This window comes from Bombus pascuorum, chromosome 16 (assembly GCF_905332965.1).
Source record: "Bombus pascuorum chromosome 16, iyBomPasc1.1, whole genome shotgun sequence".
NCBI classification, from domain to species: domain Eukaryota; kingdom Metazoa; phylum Arthropoda; class Insecta; order Hymenoptera; family Apidae; genus Bombus; species Bombus pascuorum.
Genome location: NC_083503.1, coordinates 1,869,069 through 1,895,359, shown reverse-complemented (window position 1 = coordinate 1,895,359; position 26,291 = coordinate 1,869,069). Strand labels below are relative to the sequence as shown.

At 40.4% G+C, this 26,291-nt stretch overlaps 1 protein-coding gene across 10 annotated transcripts in view; it reads left to right on the top strand.

Moving 5' to 3' along the window:
* LOC132915224 (neurexin 1) overlaps positions 1-26,291 on the top strand; it is a 622,298-nt gene that overhangs the window by 357,800 nt on the left and 238,207 nt on the right. For all 10 annotated transcript variants that reach the window (XM_060974986.1, XM_060974985.1, XM_060974982.1 and 7 more), the window contains 2 exons: positions 10,466-10,624; positions 18,966-19,118. In XM_060974986.1, coding sequence (XP_060830969.1) covers positions 10,466-10,624; positions 18,966-19,118 — 312 coding nt within the window. The remainder of the gene's footprint in view (positions 1-10,465; positions 10,625-18,965; positions 19,119-26,291) is intronic.

Here is a 26,291-nt window from a genome sequence, read left to right as displayed (position 1 = left end):
TTGATCGGTGAACTTTAATAAAATTATTCGAACGCCAACGCATGCCCGCAAAATCGCGCTTTAATAACCGCCATTATCGTTCCAGCCTCTCGGCCGCTTATGCTCCTTCGCGCGGTTGTTTAGATAAAACGAACGGTCGAACGAGTTCATCGAGAACTCCTTCCCCTTTATGGATATCGCCGTTATAACACGAGTTACGGTGCCCTAGCTTTTTCATTTCTTTAGTTTTTACGCGCTCCTGGCGCATTTTGTTTATAAGACTTGGCACAGGTATTGCGAAAGCGACCATACTTTGCGCGATTTTCCGCGATACAGAGACGCTAGGATTTGTTGGAACAGCAGATTCGATGAGATTAACATAAGAATAATGTGATGAATTTTATTTTGTTTTTTACGTGTTCAAACTGAAAATAATTTTGTATCGAGGCTACTTGTACCAATAGCAGTGAAAAGGACTGGTACTTGTCAAAGTGTACAGGAGTCCTGCACTCTGTTGGTCGAAGCCCAATTAACCAGCTTCCTCGTTTTCTACAACTTGCGTATCATTCGATATGACGATATCAGTTATCAGGAAAATTCCCGATCGATCGCTGGATCGCTAGATGCTGAGGCTAGAAATGCCACAGCAATCGAAAAGACTGGTTCTACAATTTTATAGATGTGCCAATCCTCGTTTAGGGATGATGATCCCAGATGGATTAAAAATAGCAAAAATGTACCACATTACATGGAATTGCTTCCGTAAGAAAGTAATAAAGCAATAAATATAAAAATATTCTATTATTACGTATTTTTTAAAGACCAGTGGTTTTCACTGGGTCTGGTAGAAATAGCTTCGTGTTAACTCTCGGTGGTTCTAGTGTTAATATACAGTGGCACGTGCGAAATTAACATACAGTTCGTGCAAGAAATCAAACATTTAGCGTGACAAGTTTTTACGTACGTATCGTGTGTGCTGCTGAATATTTCGAAATTGCATTAATGTTACAATGAGACTGGAGTTTCTTGTAATACGTGTACGTAATATATTCGTAAATATATAGACACCAGCGTATCTTGCGTGGTACGAAACATTTTCAAATTACATTAATATTACATCGAGACACGAGTTTCTTCTAATACGCGTAATATATTCGTAAATATATTAACGCTGGCGTATCTTGCGTGGTGCGAAACATTTTCCAATTGGATTAATATTACAGCGAAACACGCGCTTCTTATAATATACGTACGTGATATTAAGTCGTTCGAAAAGTTTCTTTCGTTTCATAAGGAAATAATGCACAACATTTCTCGATAAAAATTTCGATAAAAATCACAAAGTTCGACAGATTATTTACAATCAATTCTCATACAGAATTTTAAGTAAATTATTTTGGCGTGGTACTGTAACTTGCATTATAATAGTTCATAGTATGTTTGATTCTAGTTGAATCCAATGCTTCGATCTAAGGGGTACTGCCTTTTTAGTCTGCAGATCTGATCCGTCGTGTCAATTAATCGGGTAACTAATGGGTTTTGGTGGCTGTTGACTCTTATATTACATCTGTTTCTGAACTCGGATATTTCTTCTTTGACTGTGGGTAGCTTGATGTCGCGATGTATCGTTTCGCTGGTAACATACCAAGCTGCGTCTATCAAGGATCTTGGAGTCTTTGATTGGAATCGTTGGAGAATTTCTACGTTGGAGTTGCTCGCTGCTCCCCATAGTTGGATCCCATAGGTCCAAACAGGTTTCAATATGGCTTTGCATAGCATTATTTTACTCTGCGTGTTTAATTGCAGTGTCCGCCAATGAGCCAGTAGAATTTGTTCAGTTTTGTTTTCAGTTCTTTGGATTTCTCTACGATGTGCCATTCTTCTGTCTAGAATCATGCCCAGATATCTGACTGAATCTTTGTTTGGTATTGGGATATTATTTATGGTCACCTGTGGGCAGCATAAAAGACGTGTCTGTAAAAGAAAGACAATTTTCGGACGACCTAATGTGTCCGCAAGTATCCAATGAAAGTACGTGGAGATACCAGTGCTGATGTCGATTATCAGGTTCCTTCAACACAACGAGGATTACTCGTTTGTTCGTTGACTAAACAGTAAGCACTGGAATATGTAATTTTACACGACGACGTATAATTTTCATGTGCGACGAAAGAATATTAAATTCTTGGAAAATTAAAAGAATATTAAATTGTTTGGAAGTAGAAGATTCCTGGTTTCGGGAACTGCTTATCAGTTAAATGCTACTTTGGTGTGAAAAATTTTGGCGAAAGCTACAAGTTTCATTGGTAAAAAATTGTATTTTATATCTTCGATTTATATTCATAAAATTCCAGCGATTTATTTTCTCCTATTTAGCCTGGAATTGACCATGTTCAAGTTCACCTGATAAATCCTCGAACTCGATTTTCTCGAAAACTCAGCCTCGGAGGAAATAATTTTATTCTGTACGTTCTTGTTATCTTTTCGCAAGAATTGCTGTATATTATTCACTCTGTTATTCTTTACGAATATCTCGTGAATGTGGCACGTGATTAGCATTCCAAGTTACGTACGTTCAATGAAGGAAACAACTTCGCGTGAAATGGTCGGATAAATAATCATTCGCCAGTCGCTTGTAATCGGATTTTCGAATGATACGAAAGATAATGGAGGAAAAGAGAAAAAAAGGAAAGAAGGCGTCGCTGTTCTTACGGTTGAAAACTACGCGTTAAAACGAAATGGACGAGATTGCAGCGAAAATTTGTTCCCCTTCGAACGAAAGTCGGGTGCTCGCGAGAAATCGAGATTTTATACAAATTGCAGAGTATTTAAAATGGCACGACCGCCGTGTAAAATCATTCTGAACGGCCTCTGTCCCGTGTAATTTTGCCGATTTAACGACGCCCCTGCACTCCGCCGGCCATTTTCATTTCGACGATACATTCCGCGACAAACAGAAATAAAAAATGGTAACAATTTGCAGCAATTTAGCAGAACGACAAAGAGCCGCGGCAATTCCATTTCCCGTTCGACTCGCGGCCCGACCATTTCATGCAATTTCTCGCCAACCACCGCGCAGGATGAGTTTCCATCGTCGATGATTAGCGAGAAGATTTCGATCGCTTCGAGACAAGCGACGAAACTACACTTTCTGACATTACAGTTGCTTGTTATACTTTGGATAGTCTACGGTGCAATTGTACAAAAAAGAAACATAGAACAAATGGACGAAAATGAAACAAAGTACGCGACATAAATTTATAAATAGATTTACGAAACTTTTCTTATCTCGTGACGGAGAAAGTTGAAATCTTAGGAATTGCTCGAACATCGACCTCATTACAGTAGCGTGCAATTATGAAAGGAACGGGCTCGTTGATTGCGCTTATCTCGCACTGAACTTCCACTTGGAAGATCGGTCGTCTGTACGGCTATAATATTGCCAAGTTTCGAGACAAGGGTTGCTTCCGTGCCGCGCACTGATTGTGGCACGTGTAAGTTTTAATTGTGAGGCAGCTTGAAAGCTGTGCGACCCTGGAACAGTCGACTTGCGTGGTGTTCCTCGACTGCCAACGAATTTCGATTGGCCTCTAAAATAAACTTCGATATTCTCTCAGTACCGTTCGCGTGCTCCCGGCTTTTCCACCAACTTTCCTGTGTAACTTTTCCACGATAATACGAAGCGGAATTGTCACTCATTTGGTGGGTCATCGTGAACGAATACAGCGTTGTAAGAGCGCGGAAAATTCGAGTAACAACTTGTTGTTACAGCAACGTTGAATGAGAATATTTTACCAAATAGGTTTCCCAACGATAGAAAATTCCACGGTCCTTCCGTATAATTTTTCGAATTGCGCGATCAATAAATAAATTGACAAGATTATCAATCTGTATGCAGATTTCCCTTTCGGTTTTTAATTAAACTTAAACTTGTACGATTTAGAAAGATAGCTTTGTCGATGTTTCGCCTGATTGTAATTTTAACTATTCGATTAGTTTGTTGAAAATTTTCTCCATTCGTCACGCGTAATATAATTTTACTTTTAATACTTAGAATGATTTAAATTTATTAGAGCGAAGATAAAATTATCTGCATCTGTAAATAGATCTTTCCAGTTTCGTAGTATTCGATTAATTAAATATTTGATCCTTTCGTTAACTCATAAGTCATAGATAATTCTATTTGTTTATTAAATAGCATACGTAGATCGCAGCTTAATCGACGACTCGGTTTAAGTAGGTTCGTTTAATTTGTGTGGCGACAACAAATACCACCGGATGACGGTAGCGCAGTGGTTAGCGCCTTTGGTTACGAACGTTCGGGACACGGGTTCAAATCCCAGCGCCCGTAGTTTCCGATTTTTCTTCCACGATTCTTAAATTAGGAGAAAAATACAACAGTATACTATCTCCCAGCAGCAACATCTACACCAGCAACTACAACTACCACGACCTATTCACTTCATTTGTAATATTCGATGAACTTTCAAAAGCTTGAAAAATATCCAAAGATAGCCAGTTCTTGAAGCGAACATCTACAGCTGCGAATTTTCCAAATCCAGTGAAACAACGAAACAACGTTATTCGGCGTGTGCACAAGGTCAGGTCCTTCCCGTTTCGCGGTAACTGTTTTCCACGCGCAGAGGAATTAAACAACGGGGTTAATCGCGTCGAAGGGTTAGCGGTGAGTGTGGTGAGTAATATCGGCTTAGAGCCAGCGGGAAAATCCTGGCTCGTGGCGGAACCAGCGTAAAACTTTTTAATTAAGCCAATCAATCCGGTCTGGACTTCGTACGGTAATTCTCAGAATCCAACGCGAACAGGAAACGAAATTCTGTGTGGTACACTCGCAGAATATTCTCAAGACGAGGGTGGAATTACCAAGGCCCAAGCAAGAGATTCGAATTTTAAACAGTTCCCTCGACGTTCTATTGTAATAATTTGTTTCCTGGATGGGAAATTAACGAGATTCCATCAGGCAAACTATCGTGCAATAAACGGGAACACGCGAGGAAAACGTGACAAGACCAGTTTCCCTTGATTTTTTCATTCTCGGTGACTCGCTAGGTTCGCAAATATGTTTCTTGAAAATAAGCGACGAATTTATCAAATTTTGTAGACCATTAAACACAGAATCGTCGAAGAACACGAGCCTCTAACGTCGAAACCGAATGAAAGGGAAATTTTCGTAAAAAAATTCATTGTTGAATTTGAAAATCTTCTCCCGTTTATCTGCTAAATTCATATGGGTTACATTTCTATTTTACGAAATGTTTCTCGTTTTCTATAAACAGAAAGTTTAGAATTATAATAAGACAGTACAAATTCAGAATCTTTTGCAACGAGCTATTAACTAAATTAGTTACGTTCGTGCGGGTTTTCGTCTATTTTAACTTATTTTGATAAATGGATTCAAACTGACGGACAATTTATATTATTTTTTGTTCGTCTTTCCGTAAAGATTTAATATGTCACTGATGAATTACATGTATTTGCGTCTATTGTCCCTTTCGTGTTCGCTGACAGGTTCGGTAATTAATTTTTATAATTCAATGTCAGCGAAATAATTATTTTTCTGGTCCGATAGATTGATCAACGCAGGAAATCGAGGTATATGTCTTCAATTTATATCAATTTACACATAAAACTGAACGAAAAATTCTCTCGTTTAATGTTTCTACCTCGCTAACCCCCTGCCAGGGGACCTATGTTTAGTGTTTTCTACGCGATAAAACACGTTTTTTAATTTCACGTGTTTCATTCTATTTCAACGCTTCGATATCTTCATCGACGTCGAAATCCAAATTCTAAATATTCCATTGTGTTATCGTTTAATTCCTCACAAATCTACGAGACGCCATAGCCAAATTAAATTTAATCACTTGCGAACTTACAACTACAAAACTCCGTACGAAATCCAAAATCTTCCACATAGAATCGATACTTTACCATTACCCTTCATCGCAGTCAGGACAATGTTCCAACTGCCAGATCAAGTGCAAAATCTGGCGCGTAAAGTCGTTACTCCGCCTTTTACCCCAATGAACACAAATTTTGCAAAACTCCATAGAAAATGCAAAAGCTTGCAGACAAGATCATCGCATCGCCGTTCCCTTCCTCCCAACTGTCGTAACTCTGGCAAAGCGTCGCGTGAAAGGGGCACTTCACGACCACGTACTGAGTCTTCCAAAATACCCCATACGAGATGACTGCCTTGTGGCTGCTTTTCATGCCAATTTGTAGAAGGAGAAAAAAGTCTGGACCGTCCAATCAAAGAAAGAAAAAAAAAAGGCAGAAAATCTTGGAAAATCCGTCGCGTAAGATCGTTGGAGCTGTTGTTCTCTCGACTATCGTCATGCAGAGCAAAGAAGAAGCCCGGGGCAACCGAGGGAAACTGCGGCGGCCCCCATAAAGTTTAGCATTTAGACAAGAGGCTCTTCTCGCGGAGCGCAACGTCGAGTAGTCCATTACGAGCTGAAGGGAAGGCGTCGATAGTCGTTATCCGCCGGTTATCCCATTCCTTTTTCTTTTTCCGAGTCTCTTTCCGTTAAAAGGGAATAGCGTGAGAGCGAGATCTCCTCGACGTACTCCTCCTGCACCGTAGCAGCACCTTCTAACGCCATCCACGGTGGTTTCTTCTTACGGGGTGGCTGCGAGGTTCGTTGCTCGTAATTAGGCTGCTCTGGAGGATGCTCTTCCGTGGGCCAGCGGCCGAGCAGCGATCTCCTCATAATTCCTGGGTTCTTATCTTCTCTTGGTCGTTCCTTCGCGAGCAAACAAATCCGCCGGAGATGGAGAGAGGCGGCGTGATAAAATTAAGGGGAAGAGAACAGTTCGTTAAGGGGCTGGCGGGAACGTTGGCGGCGCGGTGCTTCCTCGAAAGGCGGCTGCCAAGCTCGAGTGCTACATTACGATGTTTACCGTTGCTCGATGCCTCGTCGGATATTGTACGGCGATCCTGCCAACCCTCCACCGAGAACTTCTCGGCCACTTGGTTCCTGTCTGCTCCTCGCGCGCCAGCTCCAGCAGATCGTCGACGCGTGTCGGATTTCTCGTATCCGATGAGCTTGCGGTACGCGTCGTTGCGGTTTTGTTGTTTCTATTTATTTGGTACTTTAATTTTGGCTACTCTAACGCTACATCGTTGAATTTGTGTCGGTCAGAAAAGTGAGAAGTAATAAATTAATTTGCTAGTAATTTAAATAATAATAGTAGAGTAGAGTAATAAATAAATTGTCAGCGAACCGTAGTAGCAGCAACTTTTAGCGTAGCAATTTACTTCGTTGGAATGGAGACGCAAAGTTTACCGAAATAATCAATACATTTTTTGGAAAACCTGCCATTGGCGGAATGTTTGCTTTCTGAATTTCATTTCTATCAATTTTCGTTACAACGTTTTTATTACCGTTTGCAGCTCTGCGATTATATAACATTCTTTTTTTGTTTCTACTCATAGAACAAACTGATGAAATTTGATCGTTGGAAACGCGGACGCTCTATGTTATTTCGCGCTGGAAACCGCGACAGATCGAAGTATATTTCGCGAGAACATTCCATTTTTCCAAATTTATTGTATCATGTTTTCACACTTGTCCCTGGCAATGTTATCCAAGTCACTCGCGTGTCTGAACATTTTTCAGTCCATGAAATTTATCTTATTTTAATTATTCCAAAAAATATGGTAAAAAATGTCACCGGTGAAAACGTAATAAAAGGTGGCACCCGCTTTCTCATTTTCTTTTTCTCCCATCCGTGTTCCTTATTTTTCACCCACTCATCCAAATATTTATATTTTGCCTTTGTAATAATATACCGGCGTGATTGATGAACTTCGCAGGAACATGATAAAGGAAACAACTAGAAATGCGCGAAATCGTAGGACTCGTGCAGCAAGTAAATTGTTAGCCCGTGTTCTTTGAGCAGCAAGTTCTGTTGTACGAGGCAACGAGTTTTGGCAGAGTCGTAAGAGTTGATTTATGGAATGATGTATAGCGTTGCGGTCTGACGGACTTACATGCAGATTCTGGGTCACCGTGTATTGGGAAGAAGCATTCATATTTCTTGTGGCAAGCATCTCAAAAAATATGAACGTTGTATGTCAAGCAGCAGTAGATCGTTTCGTGACAAACGACCATAATCAGCCGCAGTAACGAAAGAGTTGAAACCTCGTCCTACTGCTACAAGTGCATCGATATTTCGCCAGCATTGCAACATCGCGGAAAACTGACAGACATACAACTGATAATTGTACCACCATGACCTCTGATGAAGTTCTAGCTATGATGCGTGTGAAATAGCCGAGCACTTTTCGCAGCCTGAAGCATTGGCGCAATTAATACAATTGACGTAATCGCGAATAACGCACATTTACGTTCACAGTTTACAGTTAGCTGTTTTTTTTTTTTTTTTTATTTTATTTTATTTTGGTTATTTTACAATTTGTCCTTATGGACATTTGGTAAAGTGTTATATCTTGTTGGTGAAGAATAAAAATAATATAGATGTGGGCGGCTACCCCCAGCGGGGTGCCAGCTTCTTTTTTTTTTTTTTCTAAGTTATATCTTTTCTGATTTCTATTGGGTGTTTCCTTTTTAGTCTTCTTACGATATTTGTTGTGTTGCACGTTTCAGCTGCCAGCTGGTTCGGGTGTGTTTCTATTCTTGTTCTGTATCTACAGTTAGCTGTTGCTGACGAGTATACTCGTCACGAAGAAATGGCAATATCTTGCGTTATGACGAGAATGTCGTGCATCGAAGAAAACGGTCATTTCATTGCGACTTAATTCTGTTTTACAACACATACTCTGTGTTTGTGCAATTAACACATTACAGTGTACATTGTAGATCAGCGATCTGGCAATGTTACACCTGATGACCATAAATGTCGTTCATTTTCGTGATTTATTTTTGTCAACGAACTCTCGAATATTTTTTGAGTATTGCAGATTACTAGGAAATCTTTACGCCTGTCATGAAGTGGTTGTTTAATTTTCTATGGAATAAATAAATTATGTATCGCTATGGTCGATACATTTTTTCTTTTCTCGCATTCGTTAACGTGCAGTTCGCGGAATAATATCTGGTCGAAGTCGATCTGAAAATTGCTAGTTTCTTTATTCCTCTGAGGATAGTTAATCAGCAAGGAGAAAGATATTAACCGCAACACGAAATAGCAACGGGTCGTTTTTCTTTCCAATCTATTTATCTGCGTCGTGAGGGTAAGATTGACCCTCCTTAATGGCAAATTATATTCTCGTTAGACAGGGTTTACGGTTGTCGTCGTCGGTTTTGCCTTAATAATTCATTATACGCTACATAGATGTTGCAGATTAAATTACGTACAAAGCAAGCAACATCTATCATGTTCTATCATTTAATATCCTAATTCGATAAAACGTTGCGGACTAAAATCTGGAACCTGCAGCGTTGTTGCATTATCGTGTGCAGCATGTTTTTACATTAGTGTGTGTAGTGTGCGTAGTGTGTGACGGCTAAAATATTATTCAAATAAATAGATTGTAATATAAGTGGGAGAACGATGGTAGCAACATATTCTTGTCTTTCGTTTCTCTTACTGGGAGTTCGCTTCTGACACTTCAATTTGAAATATACACGAATATAAATCGAACAAATAATCTTCACGAGAGAGAAGATTTTTACAACTTCTAATTGCTTCTAAAATTATCTGTAACGAACTATAGTAATAGTTCCAAAAGTCGTTCCTTTGCGGATAAAATTACAAAGCTTCTATTTTATAATTGGCATCTCCGAGAACGAAGAAAGAAAGACAGGAGGAGCAGAAAAAATTGCTAATTGAGTAGACGACTGTCCCAAGAATATTTGAATATCTTAAATATTCGGATATTGTGACGAGAATATTTTGAGAGTTTCAGGGAGAGTAAAGGAACACGTATATATTTATTCCAAGAGGCAAACATAAAGAGAATTTTGATAATACGAGATTGCTTGGTAACGTAGCGAGCTTTAAAACTGTTGCTCTGTTAATCCTCCACTAGCTAATCGTCACAGTATTAGCAAAAATATTCTCTTTGCAAATTACACTCCTAAGACTTCTACGATTAATCGTACAAAAACTAAAAAACGAAAAGAAATCTTATCTCCAAGAAATAAAAAGAATACATTAAAAAACAGGAAAAAATTGCTAACTGAAAAGAGCACAGACAACGCGAGTACCGACGATTGTCCCGTGGAGAGCAAACGTTACGAGCTCGGCGAAATTCCAGTCGAAATTTCACTCGTGTCGAGGCGAATTCTTTCGGATCGAAAGCCAGCATCGACCGATGAGATTTAATCTGTCGCGCGAAACCGCGTTCGCGACAGGCCGAGTTGGCTGTGCTTTAATCCAAAATAGGGACCTATCGAGTGAATGAGAGAGAGAGAGAGAGAGAGAGAGGTTTTTAAGCCAGCGACGCTGCCGTAACTTTCGAGAAAGCCCTGACGAACTTTGGCCCCATTGCTTGTTGCAGCTGTCCGCCATCGTCGATGGGATTTACGCGGAACACGGCCACACTGCGGGCTCGTTCACACATTTGGCGAGCGATCGACTGCTGGTGGGCGGTGGCGCCGACGCGAGATCCCTGCAGGGCGCCAAGGGGATCAACAACTTCGTCGGATGCCTGAGGAAGGTAAGCGAGATCCGTTCGTTCGTGGCTTCGGCGTGATCCACTTTAACCTGCCGCGATTTATTTAGCGAACGTAACTGTCCGGCCGTCAGTCGCGGAACAAGGCACGCTACTATCGGAAAGTACAGCGGCAGTTTCTTGCGGAGGAGAAATAATTCTAATTGAACGTTATTCGACTCGTAGGGTTCAGCAAGCCTTCCTATAAGAGTCTCAGGTTAATTAGCCATTTTATGTGGTTAACGATTTCCGCGACGATAAAAGAGCGCTTGGAAGAGCAGCTGAATTGGAGAATTAAAATTCAATCCACTAGGACTATTATTCGTAAAAGATATAACCTAGCAAACACGAAGTTGGCACCCACATGCTATATTTATTTTTATTTTATTTTTGTCCTTCAGGACAAATTGTAAAAAAAAAAAAAACTAGGACTATTATTATCGCGTAGCTCTTAACACGAATATACACGTGGAATCCAACGGGGAAATATATTAAAAATTCTCCATATGGTGAAGTGGAACTTGAAGAGGTTTGAGATAATCGTTATTGGACTCTGTACGATCGAAATGAATGTTTACGCACCTGAAGAAAGCTCGGAAGCTCTGACCACGAAGCAGCGCTTACCGAAACGCGTCTGCCGGTTGGAAATTCTCGTTCGAAACGCGCGATGAAGGAAAAAGGGGTGAAATATTAAAACGCGCGCGCGTTTGTTTTTTTTTTTTTTTTTTTTATTTTATTTTGGTTATTTTACAATTTGTCCTTGCGGACATTTGGTAAAGTGTTATATCTTGTTGGTGAAGAAAAAAAAAAAAAAATATAAAAAAAAAAAATAATATAGCATGTGGGCGGCTACCCCCAGCGGGGTGCCAGCTTCGTTTTTTTCTAAGTTATATCTTTTATGAGGTCTATTGGGTATGCGCGCGTTTGTCAAGGAAATTTATAGGGTAGCTAGCTCGTCCCTGTCTTTTCCTTTCTTCAGTGGAAAAGCGAAATAAAGAATGGGCTCGGTGCAAAGAAAGTCACGCGAGTGGATTCTTTTCTTTTTTTTCGAACGACGCCGAAAGTTTCATTTAACGCGGCAGCCACTGGATTTTCCACTGGTGTCCCATCTCTCCGGGGAAATATCCCCGTTCTGTCGATTCCCCGTTGGATACCATTGTTTGCTTAATGACGCACGGATCACGCGAAGAGATGATCGATACTTCGCCACGAATAGTCGGACCATTCGAATTGAATTTTATGTTCGTAAGAAATTGCCTGCTATAAATGTTCATAAAAATGATGTTATCGGCGAGAGCTGAAAGGCAACCAACGTTCGTCCGTATCTCCAGGACGAAATGAGATACAGCTGCGCGTGAGCACTCGTAGTTCTCTAGAGCTACAGTAAACGTGAGAAGCATTCGCAGGGTAATTAATTTCAACGAACGTATCGTAGAACGTCGTTGATTTAGAAGATTCTTGCAGATACAAAATATGTAAGTATCCTTGCAAGTCTGCGGTATAATTTTCGGAAAAAAAGAACAGTGGAATATCTGTTTCCTTTGGGAGAATATTAACAAATAAATGTCTAAGAAATGGCAAAAATGTATACTGAATTGATACTTGTTGAAAATGACGTGAGTTTGTGCTCGCCCCACATATGTGGATGCGTTAGTTACAAAAAACAGTAATTAGAAGATTGTTCTAGATACAATTGGTAGACGCAATGGGTAGTTTTAAGATGTTCTTTTGTTTCTTTTTTCCCCTAGTCCAACAAAGGTGTTTCGACTCAGAACGGTGTGATAAATTTATCCATACAATATAGTAACAACTATTGTGATCCTATCTCTGAATATGGAAATAACAGCAGTATTGTTTAAAACTAGAAGTAGATAAAGCTGATAAGGCTTATTTAATATACAGGGGAGAAAATTGCTAAGTTTAATTATTTGTATACTTCAGGAGGCTTCCTTTAGATTTTCTTATGGCTCGCATGCTGTCGCATTGAATTTACCAAATTCTTAAACTTGAAATATTCTCCTATTTTTCCTACGCTCTCTTTAAATCGTTTCTTGATTTGGATTCGATGCAAGATCCAAGGTATAATGTTCGGTTAAGCTAGAAAAATTTATCAGATGTCCAGCTGGACAAAATTAAATAATAAAAAGAATAATAAATTAGAAACACCTGATACGGAGTCAGTATATTTCATCAAGATATATTTCGTAGCTAATGAACCATGAACTTTCTCTTTCTCTTCGTTTCATTTCGTTCTCCAGATGGAAAGTTGGCTATTTTTTAACAAATAGCCTCGTCGTGATATATTACGCACATACGCAGTAAGTGCGAGGCATGTAGAGTGTATTTTGCATATGTTGGTACACATAAGTATGCAGAACATATGGACTACGGAAAAATGCAAAGTAGAAAACGAATTTATATAATCTTCTAATCGCACAACGTATTTCTATCTAGATTTCGTTTCTCTATTTGCATTCTGCAAAAATATGCATCGGCATTAGCATGCAAGATCAGATATTAGCAATTTGGAGCGGAATTTTCATCGAGAATATTTATGCATATTTATGTTATATTTTAGACACACAGAAGATGAAAGAATATTCTATTTTCTACGTACAATAACTGCTGAAATTCTCGCGTTTTGTTTATTGTTACATTCATGTTCATAATTTTGCATCGTTGAAGTGGTCACTTCTTCTAAGAAAACTCTACATTTGGTCTTTTTATCCCACTCAGACCGCATAATTGCCTCCTCAACTCTCCAGCGAGGTCTACACTCTATGGAAGAATGGTTCCACAAATGGCGCTTCGAAATAAATGAAAATAAATCCAGTCGTATAACTTCCACACTGCGAAAACAATCCTGCCATGGGTGACCATAAATAATATTCCAATCCCAAACAAAGATTCAGTCAGATATCTGGGCATGATTCTAGACAGAAGACTGACACGGAAACGGCACATCGTAGAGAAATCCAAAGAACTGAAAACAAAACTAAACAAATTCTACTGGTTCATTGGCAGACGCTGCAATTAAACACGCAGAGTAAAATAATGCTGTACAAAGCCATATTGAAACCTGTTTGGACCTATGGGATCCAACTATGGGGAGCAGCGAACAACTGCAACGTAGAGATTCTCCAACGATTCCTATCAAAGACTCCAAGATCCTTGATAGACGCAGCTTGGTATGTTACCAACGGAACGATACATCGCGACCTCAAGATACCCACAGTCAAAGAAGAAATATCCAAGTTCAGAAACAGATGTAATATAAGAGTCAACAGCCACCAAAACCCATTAGTTACCCAATTACTCGACACGAGGGATCAGATCCGCAGACTAAAAAGGCAGTAGCCCTTAGATCGAAGCATTGGATTCAACTAGAATCAAACATACTATAAACTTTTATAATCCAAGTTACAGTACCACGCCGAAGAAATTTACTTCAAATTGTATGGGAATTGATTGTAAATAATCTACTAAATAAAGAAAAAGAATTGCCATCTCATGACCTAGATGCCAAACCACTGACAGTGTTTCGCTGCTCACAGCGAAGAAGCCAACTTCAACAGGAAATTTAATCTTCGATAGACTTGAAAAAACATTTAATAATTTGATACTATAAACCTGTCGGTCTTTGTTTTAATTCTACGAAAAACCGAACAATGACATTGGCTTTACAATGTGCAATTACTCGCGCCACTGTATAACAAACAACGAAACTGCGTCGACTTTAACGATCGAGCCACGCAGTCTAAATACGACAGAAACGTTCGTCATTCGCTGAATAACATTCCCGTGGATCGTCTTTCCAGCCAGGAAATTTCACTTGCGTGAATTCGAATTCATGGTCGGCTAGAATATTCTGTAGTGGAATTTAAACACGAGTCCAGCAGCTCTGAAATAATACCGTGTGTCGCGGTTTCGATGGTTTCGTGCCACTTGTCGCAGACAACTCGCATAGCCAAGCCGATTCACTCGCTCGCCTATACCGTCGTCCGTTAATGCTCGCCAAAGTTGGCGTATTCAGTCACAGGTCTGTCAGAAATCTTAATGAGGTCTTAGCACTTTGATCGTCGCGTTTCAAGCATAAAGGATCGTTACATAGACGCTCGCCTGCCCGAAATCGCCGATTCGCTTTGAACTTTGTAAGATAATGTTGGACGTACAATAGACGTTCGCTAGGAACTTCTAGCACATCTAAGTGAAGTTTATGGCTCGCTTTTCGGTACGTACACGTGCTTATCCTATAGTGAGCTGATTTTTCTGCCCGATTTTCTACATTTCCCTAGCCACGTGAAAATTTAGCGCGAAATGATATGAAGTTTAATATATTAGGTTGCCCGAAATGTTTCTTTCGTTTTATGAGGAAATAACAGACGTACAATGTTCTTTGTTTTATAATAGTTTATTGAATTATGCACGAATATAATAATAGAAATAATAAATATTAAATAATTCATATAATAATAATAAATAATATAAAACAGAAATTGTTGCTCATCTGTTATCACCTTATCAAAGGAAAGAAACTTTTCGGAACACCTAATATTTAGACTTAATCGGGTAGTGTATGATGTTACGTTCTATTTAGTCGCCGACGAGGAGGTAGCGTCAACTGACGTTTAATGCAACTTGCAATAAGCTCCACTTTCGGCTAACCTGCTATGTGCGGGAATACTGGCACGGGAGAGGATTAAAGTTGTTCGAAAGTAGATTAACAATTTAAAATGATTTATTAAAATTTTACTCGATTTCGAGATTGACAATTGACTGACGGATATGAAATTCTTCGGCTGACAAAATGATCATTCTTCGTTTGACAAGCGATGATTCTTCGATAGACAAAATGATAACTAATTCTTCGATAGACAAAACGATAACTAATTTACTCGATAACCGAACGGTAAATATTCTCCTACTGACTTCTCCGAGTCGCTACATTCATATCCGTCGGAGATGGAAAAACGTCGGGGTTTTTCTTTTGAAAATGTTTGGCAAGATCCCCAACGTTCGTCCAACTGCCCACTTGTTTACAATTTAAATTGTCTTAATATCGTTATAAAGACATAATATAAAAACACAGTTAGATGAGTTTTCGCGAGATATAGCTTTCAGTGATTTTGACTGCCTTTCGCTTCAAATACTTAAACACGGTTTCGAATAAACGTTTTAAATCACCTCGGTTTAGGAGAATTTATCAATTTTACTTTCGCGCTACGGATCGCCGGACGTGGCACGCGATTCGTTAAATATGTTTTCAACAGCGTTAACAATTTTTTAATTACAATCAGATCATTGCGCGAGCCATTAGAAATCAAAAAAAGTGTTCTACTGTGAGGACATAAGAATTGTACACGTATTTCTACCTAACTATTTATGTGCATCTTTTTACAATCTACATTGAATATAAATAAGTATATCTACAGCCTAGTCGCCATAGAATTCCTGCAATCTGTTGACAACACGTCTAAGATTTTTTTTTTTTTTTTTTTTTATTTTATTTTGGTTATTTTACAATTTGTCCTTGCGGACATTTGGTAAAGTGTTATATCTTGTTGGTGAAGAAAAAAAAATATAGCATGTGGGCGGCTACCCCCAGCGGGGTGCCAGCTTCGTTTTTTTTTCTATGTTATATCTTTTATGAGGACACGTCTAAGATGTAACGAAACTTCGCCTTCCAGGCTAACTACCACAGAAACGTATCATTTGCGGAATAACTGCCTTTAGGTTCCAGTTTCCAGGTACGAAATTTCAGCACTGCAATCGTATTCCGTACATCGTGTTATGTTACACGGTGCACTGATAGCAGGCATTAACATTCACCTAACTTTTTAACATGTAACCTCGGCGAATAAATTGGAAGAAATTGTTACAAAAATAAGTAAATATCGGTGATGTGAAATTTTCCGTATCTGGAAAAGGACGTTATATCGTTACATTTTCACAGGTATGGAAATTCTATACGATACATAACAAATTCTGAAAATTTCGTAATCGTTTGACACAAACGCCACTCTGCGCAAATTCCTTCATCGTTCCGATTAAATTAATAAAAATTGCCAACACATTGAACGTCGTTGCTTGGAACCAATTACGTCGATCGATTACCCCCTCAGCATTTTTTCCCTTTTTCATTAGTGCCCGATAAGCGGTGGATCGATTAATTAGCTTGATTGCATTGTTTATGCAAGGGATGAAAAAGCTGGCGCGTAAATCTGACAGAAAAACGAGCGAATTTTAACTATCCGCCGCGGTTTCAACCATCCTGATAAATAACGTTTCGCCTCTCCAGTGGATACTAAATCGCAATTCTGCGCGTTCGATAAAAGACATAAATCATGGCTAATACGTAATTACTATGTTAATGCGTACGTTAATAATCTCGTAACTGGATTTATCTTTCAATTCAGCCTGTTCACCTGTCCAGCGATTCGCAACAAAAATACGCGATATCCGATCCGATTCTCCTCGTCCACTTATTGTTACGTAAATTCTCATTGCTATCTTTATCGCTTTTATGGTTGTCGCTCTTCCCTACGAGTCTATTTCATTCGATTTTTAACCAACGTTCGATGACGAGGCAAACGTTGAAATATTTTTACGAACCGCGATACGATTCGATTTTTTCGTTCGCTTGTTGCCTTCTTATTCTCGCTTCCTATTCTTTGGGATTGTCGGTAGCGAATGAAATTGTTAAGAATTGTGGATCTTTGGTGCCGAAATAATGTTCAAGGAACATTGGATATACACTGGGGTGTAATATTAAAATAATATTATATTTATTACAAGAAGGATTTCTCGCATATTCTTCGATTCACACTTGCACGCGTCTCCGCACTTTCTCTACACTCGACTGCTAACCGACTCTTCCACATGCTTCTAAACCACTGCCAATCGTCTTTTGTCCTAACTAAAGCCTGGACGCTCACCGACGCTTGCACACATGTATCCACACACTGATACTACATACAAGCAACTCCAATACGCATTTGACCCAGTCCAGCACGGAAAATTATACATATCTCAACAGACATAAAAGATATAACTTAGAAAAAAAGAAACGAAGCTGGCACCCCGCTGGGGGTAGCCGCCCACATGCTATATTATTTTTTTATTTATATTTTTATTCTTCACCAACAAGATATAACACTTTACCAAATGTCCATAAGGACAAATTGTAAAATAACCAAAATAAAATAAAAAAAAAAAAAAAATACCTCAATAGAAATATCGCGAAGGGAATATCTGCTTAGGAATATCATTAGCCGCGCTGAAATAATCGTAAACTGTTTGTTACAATGCGTCTGCTATTTTTCAATTCTCCTGCTCAGATGTTACTACACAAATGCAAGATAAATCCAGGATTGTCCAACTTTGTTTTTTTTTTTATTTTATTTTATTTTGGTTATTTTACAATTTGTCCTTGCGGACATTTGGTAAAGTGTTATATCTTGTTGGTGAAGAAAAAAAAATATAAATAAAAAAATAATATAGCATGTGGGCGGCTACCCCCAGCGGGGTGCCAACTTCGTTTTTTTTTCTATGTTATATCTTTTATGAGGTCTATTGGGTGTTTCCTTTTTAGTCTTCTTGCGATGTTTGTTGTGTTGCAGCTGGTTCGGGTGTGTTTCTATGTCCAACTTTGTGGATATTATTCCTAGCGTTATTAATACTCTTTTAAGGATCAGGACTGTGAGAAGGACGCTCACATAGTCGCATAATCAAATACGGAAGTAGCTTCCAGACGAAACTAGGATGCTGAATTTTCAAACTGTTGCTGTTATGTCGTGTTATATATTTTACCCTCATTGTATATTAAAATAAATTGAAACATTACCGATGATTTGATAACATAAAATTGAATTAATTGCCTGGGACAAACCGTCGAACCATCGTCGCTAGGCTGTGGAGTTTTACGCAAATTCGCATTGCCAAAAATACAATAAAAAAGCGTAGCTTCTCGGTGCGAAACTGTTCACTATAAAAATTACCACAAGTGCAGAAAAATACTAATCGCAAAAATCTTTTCTAACCGGAAGATTAAACGTTGGGATGTTTCGTAAGAAAGAAAATTGCCGAGCGCCTAATTATCATACAGATAACCGTACACTAACGAACGGTGCCTATGATGCGGCGAAATGAATTTCGCTTGAACCTCCTCTCGAAACGCACGCACACGCTTTTTCCGGGTCGATAATGCCCGAATACCGGCGTTTCCCAAATTCGCGCTTTGTTCCCCGAAGGCTTTGCATCGCGATATTAAAATCCGGTTACAGCGCATCCGGCGCGATCGAGATAGCCCGGCCGATGTAATGAAAATGTTTTTCCACCCTTTTTGCAGGTCGAATTCGTGGCGGAGGGGGTGAAAATGGAGCTGATCGACGCGGCCAGGAGCGGAGCCGCGGGCGCGGCCGCCTGGGGCAAAATGGATTTCCATTGTCGGGAACCCAGAGCCTCGGACCCAATCACCTTCACCACCAGGGACTCTCATCTCGTGAGTATTTCCCGTCCTATTATTCCGTTATGAAAAATAAGAAACATCCCTCGTGAAACGTCGACAAACCCCGGTGCCAAATACGAATGGAGGGGCGGCAGCATCGAGGAAATTACTTTGCTAGTTTCTCTCTGATGGTGTTAACGAACGAATCGCGCGTGCAGTCCCTGGTGTATCTACTTTTTAACTCTTTGTGTTTGAGCCATTCGTTGGATTAATCTTCCTTCGACTATTTCTTTCGATAGACTCTTGCGATTCTCGTTAATTTCTTCCTTTTAATTAATGTTATTAATAATGTTTATTCTTCGCTGTTTTTAATTTTCCTTATTTGTTGTACATTTGTGGGTCTGGCCGAGAAATAATTGTTTAAGTAATTTAATAATTTTGAAACTCGACCTCCTCGCAAACTAAGCCGATAATATGAAAATGTTATTGTACGTTCTTCTTTCATTTTTCCATAAACGATCGCGTTATTCCTATTTTACGTGTTATTTGCATATCGCAAACTCTTCTTTCTTCTTTTAACGGGAAGCGTTATCGATTGCACATGGAGTTTTAGGTTTCGTCGAGCGACGAATCTTGCGTTTAATTTCCTAATTTCTCTTTAATATTCTATCGCTTTGTGTTTCACACACTCGAATTAATTCTTTAAATTGCTTGTTTTAGCAAAATTAAAGCGTTTCGTAGTCTTTTTCTTCCTTTCTTTCGTCCATTTCATTTTGCAGATCTCGTTTTTCCTATTACCGTTATTAATACGTTATTTTAAAGAGATTGTCGATTGGAAATGGATTTACAGAGGTCGGATATCGTGTCGGGCGACGAAGACCGAACAGTATACGATAGTTTTATGGCCGTGATGGAATGTCGATTACGTAAATATTACTTAACCGATTGACCCGTCGCTGAAAAAGTTAAACGTGGTATATTCGCGACAACGTAGTATGTAAATTTTGCTCCAAGTTGTCTATATATGGAAACTAGCGTGCACCATACGTAAACAGCATTGCTTTCCTTTATGCAACGAATGTTACGTTCGAATCGATGTTGTTTCACTCGAGTCTCTGTCACGCTGACAATTTAAAATCGCCACTCCAACTGTCTTTATATATCATTCGCTTCCGTAAAAAGCGATAATGTTCAGAAAATTTTGTCTATTGGCAATTGTTCAACCTACAAAACATTCAAAACATAGCGATGTAATTTCGATCAATAGCGATATAAATTAAAAATCAATTCACGCCTGTGATATGAAAACGTGATGCATATTTCAGCCAATCTGTTCCCCGAAAACTCAAATTTCTACGATTTATGAAAATTCTCTGTTTAATCCACGGGATTTCGTATACACGTATTGTGTTGGCAACTAAGTGTTACGACGCGCGAGATGGTCCCTCCCGGTCCGGCCGCCAGGGCCTACCCCTCGTTATACTGACCCACAATAAACCCAAGGAACCACCATAAACCGAATCTTTCTAGCTTAACTTCTATTCACATAAGTAATTTCGGTTTCTGGATGGTCCTTTGAACGGTCCTTGGGTTCGTTGCACGCTCGTGCTAATTACGGAGAAAGCAGATGTGCCCCGCGAAACAGCTGGTTTTCCCTGGAACAAGGACACCCATGAGCCGCATCTGCAGCAGACTTTCTCCTCGTATTTCGTTTATTAACATTGGCTATAACCAATGGGCATCGCGGATCGTTGCCCTCGCTTTTCTACCGAAAAGTGTGAACAACGAATCCGCGTTCTTAGTTCAAAAAGGGTACACCCACGTCGAGCTTTCCTCCTAAATAGTAGGAGATGGGTCTGGCACTGCTCTCGCACTCCTCGGACAGTCCAGAACACTGCTCTGACACTCCTCGGACAGTCAACTCCACGGTTCTTTCGCTCAGCGGGCAGTCAAGTCTACTATTATAACAAGTTCTCGGTATTCAACACGCTAACTCTATCAACCCTCGGGTGAATCATTGTCAACCGACACGACGAAGTCCAATAATCGCTGTCTAAGCTGTAAGTGTTGTACTCTGGTGGAAATATATATAATATATCTGTGGACTACAGTTGCATTCATTGAACCACCCCTGTTATGCTAACCGAAACAAGGGGAGCGACTACTTCGATTCGCCGAATCGTAGCGAGAATTTACCTCTCGCTGACGCGTTCTCCTCGCGACACTCACTTAGTTGTCGACCGTTCGCGTTGATTTAAGTTACGCGCGTGGAAAGTCTGAGGTATTTGACGCGTTTCCTCGGGACAAAGGTGATGAACCTTCATAAAAAGAAAGACGTATAAAATTTGTTCGTAGCTTGGCTAGAAACCCCTTCTTACGATTCTACGTCATTAAAATAAATTGCAGTGCCCTTGGTCCGAGGAAAACAACGCGATCGGATATTCTACAAATTTCCCTCTTTCGATAATTCATCGGCCTTCTACGTCCATTCGTTGAATATCTGGGACGTTTGGTCTAGCAAATCTGCCATACAGGAAAGCAATTACAAGAAACGATTTATCCCTCTATTATTTCCGATAATCGACATTCTACCGCACCCATAAAGTCTCATCTACGATCCCTTTCGTCCGTGATATCGCGTCAAACGCAAAAGGTCGCCAAGCTTCGCGGACATCGTTGACAAATTCTGGAAATAAATTCCAGACAACTGAACCTACGTCGTATTGTTATTCCACGCGAAATTGCCATCGTATTATTCGATAGAGGCGCGTAAATTATCGCCAGAAAGGAAATGAATTCTTGCAGTACGTCGCTAAGATCCCGGGGAAGAAAGAAAATGAAAAGCAGGTCGTTAAATAGAAGAACAGGCAGAATGATTTTGCAAACGCGCTGCCGGTATTGTTACAGGCAAATTTAAAAAGACGTATAGTCGAGGAAGGAAGGGTTTTCGTAATGGCTGACCTTACCGAATGACGCGTTACCGGCGTGGAAATTTAAACAGAGCCGCGTTTGAATCACGCGGTGCGGTTCGCCTGGCAAAGAGCAGAAAGCCATTTGCCCTTTAGTGCCTATAGCAACGCTTCATGACTCTCCATACAATGATTGTCGAGCACGTTTCATAGCATTCCGACCATCCTCTGTACGTAGCCTCAGTGCTTCTCAAACTTTTCATTCCAATTACTCGATTACGACTCGCCCTGCTATCAAATTCGAATTATCGATCCTGGGTATTAATTTCACGTATGTGATCTTCCTCATAATTCGGACCAACTATGGAGATGGGGAGTAGCGTGACAGGGTAGCGATTCTACGTGGAGAAATAAGTCGAGAAAGAGGAATAACATTTCGTCGTTGGAGGGTTCGTTTTGGAGAAAACTGAGCTTGGAAATTCGACAGGCGCCTGCCAATCGCGAGTTTCGACTTGTCACATTCCTCGTGTTTCCTTCGCGTTGTTGACACATTGCTGACCGGCAATGTTGCTCAGAATTTGTCTCATGTCACCGGCTATTATCCGGTGTAGAATATAAATAAACTTTGATAAAGTTTATTTATTATTCAACTCGGAATATTTCTGTGTAACAATCATTGCAAATGTATCTACTTTCTCAACAGCACACTCTACACCCTATAGTTGGATTTGTTTCTCTGCCAGTGACTATTTTTCCTAAGAAGTGGTCTCTTAGTTTGAAAGGTGCATCGTTATAAGGAGCTGCTTGAGAAATTCGAGAAGTGTCAGGTGCAATGCTGCATTCTCCGGAATCCAGGGTTGTCCATTCTCCAGCTACTTGCAGCAGAAATGTAGCGCATCACGAGTTTACTCGTGGCCAGTCTGCAACGTTTGGCTATGAAAGGACGAGTTAACTCTGACCGATCAACAAGGTGTTAAACGTGGCCAATGCCACGATGTTCTTTTATTCTCTGCTTCATTTACATAGTTTCCTAAATAAGGATGGGGTTGCTACTTGTTAAGAATCCTTTGATTGTAACAAGCGTTGGGAATGTACTGTACTCCTGCAACTAAATTATTGCGCTCTTGTCTGCCTTTATGTCTGCCTTTAGCACGCTCCGAATTTGGTGGCACAAACACGAGCAGAAAGAGAAGTTTCGCACCTCGGAACTTGCAGATAATATGCGTCATTTTTTCGGAAATATTCCATATTCAAAGAAATGTTATCCACGTTCCTCGGTTTAGTTTTCCACGTAAAATCGCCACCCCGCAGCTTGTACCGCGATTTTTGGAACAACCTGTACAAGATACTCGTGTTTCGTTTACTATGATTACCAGCTTAAGTATACGTTCACGTTAAATTTCAAGAGCAACGAAAGCGTAGAAGGTGTAGCTGTAGTTGGAATAATATGCAAAATAAGTAGAATGTTCAAAATACTTCCTGCCATATTTGCTACATGAAATCTCTGCTTAGCCTTCATCTGCTTAATTACATTCATAAACATACAAATTTGCATAATTGCTCTCGATTCGCTCTTTTATTTCCTTCTCTTAGGTTCATCCGTACAGACTCCCACGGTACGGCGCTTCAAACGCTTCCTCAGAAAAACAAATTTCTCTTCGAGTTCTACCGTTTATTTAACAGTAACTACACTCGCAAAAAAGCAGATTTGCGCAGACATTGGCGGTCCGATTCGCAGGAAATCGGATGAAGCGACGCGAGATCGTTCAAATCCTCGGACTCCTCTTGATATCTCCAAATTCTGTTTAACAAGATCTTTGGCCAAGTTGATAGACTTCCGGCGGAACAGTTTGAGAGACCCTGAGGCCCAGAGAAACTCGAGTCACGCGTATACTAGGCGCTTTCAGAAACCACGAAACGTCGTCGTTACAATTGCAAATTCACGTTGCTGCCATTTATGGCGAGGCGAAGGTGGCCGCCGATACGCGCTTCCTCGGAGCACGTTTCGCAGTTGCTGCTGTCGCGCGCTCTTTGTTTACGAGCGTGGCCGTTCCTGGATTATGGTGACCATCGACGTGGTTTATACGCGAGCCGCCTTCGAACGCAGTTATCGACTTCGCGCCGACCTGATTCCTCCATAATCACCGACCAAACAACGAATTAGAGCAGCGGTGCTGCAACATACGCGTTTCACGGACGCAGAACGAACGGAAGAGATTTTTTGTCCAACGTCCTGTCACGTAAAATAATAATAAATGAAAGGAAATTTAAGGAGAAAAGAAACTTTTATTTTTTTCTTATGTTTCCAATACACTTTCGAGCTCTAGGCGTGACTGTTCAAGACTCCCTGACTGCTCTTCTGCTCTTACTGAGGAAAACTCGGTGAGGGTGTTTCCTCCTGAACTAAGGACGCGGATTCGCTGTTTACTCTTTTGGGTAGAATAGTGAGGGTAACGATCCGCGGTGCCCATTGCTTATGGCCAATGTTAATAAATACAATAGGAGGAGAAAGTCTCCTGCAAATTTGGCTCATGGGTGTCCTTGTTCTTGGGGAAAACCCAGCAGTTTCGCAGGGCACATCTGCTTTCTTCGCAATTAGCGAGGATGTGCAACAGACCAACGGATTTTTGGGAACCTTCATAAACCGGCGATGTCTATATGACTGTACCTTAATGTTTAACGGATGCGGTTTATGGGGGTTCCTTGGGCCTAATACGGGCCACCGTGACGATGGGCAGGCCTAGGTGGCCTGACCATGAGGGATGTCCCGCAAACCATCTCACGCGACGTAGCAATATAGCTGCTCGAATTTCAGCCGTGACAGTCCCATGGGAACCTCGAGCGAGGCTACGACGCGTGGAATATCATATTACGGTGTTTCTGGCGGTTGAAGTATCTTTTTTTCTTCGTTCGGTGTCCAACGATTATCAGACAACAGCTCAACTTCAACTATTCGACTTTTTTCTTGAAAGACGACGCCGTGCAGTGAAGTTTCACACGCGATAAGATCGAAGCGTTATGTCGTGGTGAAGTTTGGAGAAATAGTTTGGTGTTGTTTTCGAGTATACACGAGTTTGACGAGTATATACGTCGAGCACCTTTATCTCAGTTCGTTCGACGTACATACTCGTCGCTTGTACCTATTTTGACGACAGATTTCTAAAACTAAATTCCGTAAATTCGGTTAACTGGTTTGTTAAGTAGTTTGTTTTACTGCGAAGTGCTCCGAGTTTTCGTTTGTTTATTCTCTAGAGTTTATCAAGCCGCTTTCAATTTCGTCAAATTTATTTGATTTGAGATGAAAGTTGTAGCTTGGATGCGTTCCATCGACGAATACCACGGGATAGTTTGTTAAATACGTTGATGAAAATTGAAACGTTCGACAATTTAAATGATTGATTTTAAGTAATTGCTAGATATCGTGAATTCCCATTTAAATAATATCAGGGGCCAATGAATGTTAATTAAGCTAATCGCGAAGTATCGCGGTTCCTCTGTATCGATATCACTGCCACGTTTAATACTTTTACAAACACCAGTAAATTTCTAGAAATTCTACGTAACTTCCCATAAATTGCCGTACTTACCATGTTTCATAAATAATCCTCTATTCGCAACCAGTTGACGAATTATCGAAACAAAGCGTCCCGATCAAACAAGGCGAATTACCTGTGTCACGATCAATTCCTCCACCTTCGTTAATATGAAAATTTACGCGAAGTTAGCAATTTTACCTGACGATTTGAAATTCAATTTTAGAACCGAGCCTGCTAAAATTAGCGTAGAATTAAATGAAAAAATTAATGAGAAACCAAGCGGCACGTTCCAGGCGACAAAGTCAGCTAATATTCGAATGCGCGTAGAAATTCCTAGTGCACACGGTGGCTACGCGCCAACAACCACTTTAATTGTCAAAATTTTTAAGTCGAACAATCAAGTCTCCGCTGCGCCTTCGACAAAATTTACCAAAATTTCTATTCTCGATCGTCGTTCGCCGCAACCCTTTCAAGCTCGCGCTGGAGTATGTACACGAGGGTTGATAAAATACCCGAGGCAGGAGTTGTGCATGCGGCGTGTCAGGGTGTGCACGAATTCAATTTCGCGGCGGCCTGAATACATCGGAGCGAAAGTGGCAAAAGTCCAGCGCATCCGGCGGTGGATGTCGATGCACGTGCGCGTTATTCGTGCGAATCGCGCGCGGATCCCGCGAGACACGAAAATGCCGCGTCATCTCCCTAAGCGGATCATACGTCTCGCCCGTGTGCTCGTCGACACGCGCTCCGTCGATACGACGACGATCCGACGACCGACGAGTCGC